Here is a 6,000-nt window from a genome sequence, read left to right as displayed (position 1 = left end):
ACTGGTCCACAACACTGATACAATAATCAATACATTGCAAGAGAATCAACTACCACTCTTGATGATGATATTTTTGCCTGTGATACTGATAGTATTGCGATACAGCCATGTACCAAAATGGATACCAGCGATAATACTTGAGAAGAAGAATAAAAAGCTATTATATCACTGTGATACTGGTCCACAACACTGATACAATAATCAATACATTGCAAGAGAATCAACTACCACTCTTGATAATGATATTTTTGCCTGTGATACTGATAGTATTGCGATACAGCCAACGTACCAAAATGGATACCAGTGATAATACTTGAGAAGAAGAAAAAAAATCTATTATATCACTGTGATACTGGTCTAAAACACTGATACAATAATCAATACATTGCAAGAGTATCAACTACCACTCTTGATAACGATATTTTGCCTGTGATACTGATAGTATTGCGATACAGCCAACGTACCAAAATGGATACCAGCGATAATACTTGAGAAGAAAAAAAATCTATTATATCACTGTGATACTGGTCCACAACACTGATACAATAATCAATACATTGCAAGACAATCAACTACCACTCTTGATAATGATATTTTTGCCTGTGATACTGATAGTATTGCGATACAGCCAACGTACCAAAATGGATACCAGCGATAATACTTGAGGAGAAGAAAAAAAATCTATTATATCACTGTGATACTGGTCCACAACACTGATACAATAATCAATACATTGCAAGAGAATCAACTACCACTCTTGACAATGATATTTTTGCCTGTGATACTGATAGTATTGCGATACAGCCAACGTACCAAAATGGATACCAGCGATAATACTTGAGAAGAAAAAAAATCTATTATATCACTGTGATACTGGTCCAAAACACTGATACAATAATCAATACATTGCAAGAGAATCAACTACCACTCTTGATAACTATATTTTGCCTGTGATACTGATAGTATTGCGATACAGCCACGTACTAAAATGGATACCAGCGATAATACTTGAGAAGAAAAAAAATCTATTATATCACTGTGATACTGGTCCACAACACTGATACAATAATCAATACATTGCAAGAGAATCAACTACCACTCTTGATAATGATATTTTTGCCTGTGATACTGATAGTATTGCGATACAGCCAACGTACCAAAATGGATACCAGCGATAATACTTGAGAAGAAGAAAAAAGATCTATTATATCACTGTGATACTGGTCCACAACACTGATACAATAATCAATACATTGCAAGAGAATCAACTACCACTCTTGATAATGATATTTTTGCGTGTGATACTGATAGTATTGCGATACAGCCAACGTATCAAAATGGATACCAGCGATAATACTTGAGAAGAAAAAAAATCTATTATATCACTGTGATACTGGTCCACAACACTGATACAATAATCAATACATTGCAAGAGAATCAACTACCACTCTTGATAATGATATTTTTGCCTGTGATACTGATAGTATTGCGATACAGCCAACGTACCAAAATGGATACCAGCGATAATACTTGAGAAGAAAAAAAAAATCTATTATATCACTGTGATACTGGTCCACAACACTGATACAATAATCAATACATTGCAAGAGAATCAACTACCACTCTTGATAACGATATTTTTGCCTGTGATACTGATAGTATTGCGATACAGTCAACTTACCAAAATAGATACCAGCGATAATACTTGAGAAGAAGAAAACAAATCTATTATATCACTGTGATACTGGTCCACAACACTGATACAATAATCAATACATTGCAAGAGAATCAACTACCACTCTTGATAACGATATTTTGCCTGTGATACTGATAGTATTGCGATACAGCCAATGTACCAAAATGGATACCAGCGATAATACTTGAGGAGAAGAAAAATCTATTATATCACTGTGATACTGGTCCACAACACTGATACAATAATCAATACATTGCAAGAGAATCAACTACCACTCTTGATAACGATATTTTTGCATGTGATACTGATAGTATTGCGATACAGCCAACGTACCAAAATGGATACCAGCGATAATACTTGAGAAGAAGAAAAAAAATCTATTATATCACTGTGATACTGGTCCACAACACTGATACAATAATCAATACATTGCAAGAGAATCAACTACCACTCTTGACAATGATATTTTTGCCTGTGATACTGATAGTATTGTGATACAGCCAATGTACCAAAATGGATACCAGCGATAATACTTGAGGAGAAGAAAAATCTATTATATCCCTGTCATACTGGTCCACAACACTGATACAATAATCAATACATTGCAAGAGAATCAACTACCACTCTTGATAACGATATTTTTGCATGTGATACTGATAGTATTGCGATACAGCCAACGTACCAAAATGGATACCAGCGATAATACTTGAGAAGAAGAAAAAAAATCTATTATATCACTGTGATACTGGTCCACAACACTGATACAATAATCAATACATTGCAAGAGAATCAACTACCACTCTTGATAACGGTATTTTTGCCTGTGATACTGATAGTATTGCGATACAGCCAACTTACCAAAATGGATACCAGAGATAATACTTGAGAAGAAGAAGAAAAATCTATTATATCACTGTGATACTGGTCCAAAACACTGATACAATAATCAATACATTGCAAGAGAATCAACTACCACTCTTGACAATGATATTTTTGCCTGTGATACTGATAGTATTGTGATACAGCCAATGTACCAAAATGGATACCAGCGATAATACTTGAGGAGAAGAAAAATCTATTATATCCCTGTCATACTGGTCCACAACACTGATACAATAATCAATACATTGCAAGAGAATCAACTACCACTCTTGATAACGATATTTTGCCTGTGATACTGATAGTATTGCGATACAGCCACGTACCAAAATGGATACCAACAATAATACTAGATAATTTTTTAATTTTTTTTATAATATCACTGTGATACTGGTCCACAACACTGATACAATAATCGATACATTCTGGTATTGTATTCAAGTTAGTGAAAATGTAAAGTTGAGTGGCTCTAAATAAAATGTCAGTGAAATATGTTGCTTTTGATATTAAAAGTAACACGATACAGCGCTTGCACCAAAATCAACATTTTTAATGGAATTAGCTGTGAAATAACTGTTTGGATCTGATAGTCAAGAAAAATAAGTATTATTGCTATCACTGTGATACTGGTCCACAACATTGATAGTATTATGATGTGTTGATAGTATAATAGGTGATACTGTATTCATGTTAGTAAACAGTAAGATATCAGTGCGATATGTTGCTCCTGATATCAAAATATCACGATACAGCACTTGTAGCACAACTGAACATTTTAATGGAATTAGCTGTAAAATAACGGTTTCTAGCTGATGCTGAAGAAAAATAACTATACTGGGATAATGACCAACAATATCGGTAATATCGACTGCCCCGCTGGATGCATTAAACCAGGGGTGCTCACACTTTTTCTGCAGGTGAGCTACTTTTCAATTGATCAAGTCGTGGGGATCTACCTCATTCATATATATAATTTATATTTACTTATTTATGAAATATATGTTTTTGTTAACAAGTTAAAGGTGTTTAATGAAAATACAAGTTTGTTTAATACATATAGTTAATATTGTTAACAAGTTAAAGATGATTAATGATAATACAAGCATGTTTAACACATATAGTTAATATTGTTAAGTTAAAGGTGTTTAAAGATAATGCAAACATGTTTAACACATATAGTTAATATTGTTAACAAGTTAAAGATGTTTAGTGATAATGCAAGCATGTTTAACACATATAGTTAATATTGTTAACAAGTTAAAGGTGTTTAAAGATAATACAAGCATGTTAAACACTTATAGTTAATATTGTTAATAAGTTAAAAGTGTTTAGAGATAATACAAGCATGTTTAACACATATAGATTCCTTTCTTTCATGAAGACAAGAATATAAGTTGGTGTATTACCTGATTGTGATGACTTGCATTGATAGGAATCAGACGATGGTGCTGATAATGTCCGCATTTTCGAATGGAGGAGAAAAAAAGTCCTCCTTTCTGTCCAATACCACATGAAAGTGGTTGGTTTTTGGCATCTTATTTGTCCAGCTTCCGTACTCTTTTGTATACACTTTACAAGAAATACATTGTCGGCCAACTCCGTAGCTTGCTAGCTTGTGCACGCCAGCTTTCTGAGACTCTTATTTTGGTAGCGCAGGCAGGATGAAGTAGCGCTTTTATTGTGCAACTGTGCAGTCGGTCTTTGGAGTTTTGACGACAGGTACGGCGCCAGAGTCTGTTGAAATAAAGTGTTTCTCGCCTTCCAGTCGGTAATTTTAATGAGCTGGCAGCAGCCAGCGTCATCTCAGAAGACCCTCGGGTGCCGTGAATGTCAATCAAGTGACGTCATAGTGAAGATTTATGATCGCTCATTTTTAGGACTATTTTTTTAATGGCTGGCTGGTGATCGACTGACACACCCTCCGAGATCGACCGGTAGCTCGCGATCGACGTAATGAGCACCCCTGCATTAAACAATGTAAGAAGGTTTTCCAAAATAAATCAACTCAAGTTATAGGAGAAAAAAAAAGTGCCAACATGGCACTGCCATATTTATTATTCAAGTCACAAAGTGCATTATTTTTTTTTTAACATGCCTCAAAACAGCAGCTTGGAATTTGGGAGAGCATGAGGAGGTTGAGGTGGGCGAGGTTGGGGGAGGGGGGTTGAGGTGCGGGGAGGTAGAGGTAGCGGGGGGGTGTATATTGTAGCGTCCCGGAAGAGTTAGTGCTGCAAGGGATTCTGGGTATTTGTTCTGTTGTGTTACGGTGCGGATTAAAACGTCATTTTAAAAAGTCATTGATTTTACTTTTTGAGACCGATACCGATCATTTTGAAACCGATACCGATCATTTCCGATATTACATTTTAAAGCGTTTATCGGACATCCCTAATTTTTATAAATGATATATTATATGATCAATTATATTTGATTTAAAAACATACTTTTGTTAATATTTTTTTTTAACTATTACATGTATTCTTAGTAAATACTTCATTTTTATAACATTGTATTTAGCTTTTTACTGCATTAAATCAAATATGTATTAGATTTTATTCCAATTTCCTACTAGATTGATTGTGACTTTTTACTGCATCTTCTTACTATTGATGTGTTGAATAATAAAAGTGTCAAGTGTAAGAGTAGCTTTCATCATCATACTCCAGCTCAATTTCATCGTCATCGTCATCCAAAAGCCCGTACTTGAACTTCCTGTAGACGGTGCCATCCTGCCCCATGTACACGATGTCATCATCTCCGTCGTCCTCGTCGGGAGCCTCACATTCGATGATGCGGTCGCTGTAGTCGCCAAACGCGTCGACTTGCTGCCGCCCTCCGTCTTCATTGCCGTCCAGCTTCTCGTAGCCTCCGCTTTTAACGCGGGCCGTGGCGGAGTTGGCGGCGCCGATGGACTTGGAGCGAGCGTGGAGGAAGACGAAGACGGCGCCCCCCGCGGACAGGACCAGGAGGACAAAGATGGTGACGGCCACCTTGGCGGAGCTTTCGGCCTCCAGGTCTTCGGCGTTTCTCATCACAAAATTGACGCCGAGGATGCACTCCTCTGCAAAGAAGAGCAGTAGAACAATCTAGAAAAGCCAAATAAAAGCAGTCTTGTCTCATAGCAGCTGGAGGACAAAGAAGCAATCAATCCCGCCCGCTAAATAACGAAGGAGGCGTACAATCTTTTGGCAGAGCGTAATGACACTGTACAAGGGTACAGATGTCCCAGCGTCTCTCCTCAAATTGAGTCCAAATTGAATTCTGTCTCTGTTTAATTCTTTGCTTCTTGTCTTGTTTAATAGATGTCATCAGTGTTTGAACCTGAAAGTAGCCCCTCTCTGTGGGAAGAAAACTACCTCTTGAGATACCCAATAAGAAAAAGCACATATCTCCATGTTGCACACTTCTTCCCTTTTTATTTGGAA

General features: G+C 36.5%; 1 protein-coding gene across 2 annotated transcripts in view; it reads right to left on the bottom strand.

The window, feature by feature from the left end:
* Window positions 1-5,014: 5,014 nt before the first annotated feature.
* Window positions 5,015-6,000, bottom strand: part of pcsk5b (proprotein convertase subtilisin/kexin type 5b) — a 353,408-nt gene continuing 352,422 nt past the window's right edge. For both annotated transcript variants that reach the window (XM_061933203.1, XM_061933210.1), the window contains exon 37: window positions 5,015-5,636. In XM_061933203.1, the coding sequence (XP_061789187.1) occupies window positions 5,206-5,636 (431 nt within the window). In that variant the 3' untranslated portion in view covers window positions 5,015-5,205. The remainder of the gene's footprint in view (window positions 5,637-6,000) is intronic.

This window comes from Nerophis lumbriciformis, linkage group LG03, assembly GCF_033978685.3.
Source record: "Nerophis lumbriciformis linkage group LG03, RoL_Nlum_v2.1, whole genome shotgun sequence".
Lineage (NCBI taxonomy): Eukaryota > Metazoa > Chordata > Actinopteri > Syngnathiformes > Syngnathidae > Nerophis > Nerophis lumbriciformis.
Note: the sequence above shows the minus strand (reverse complement) of the source record. Positions and strands in the feature narration are given on the sequence as shown.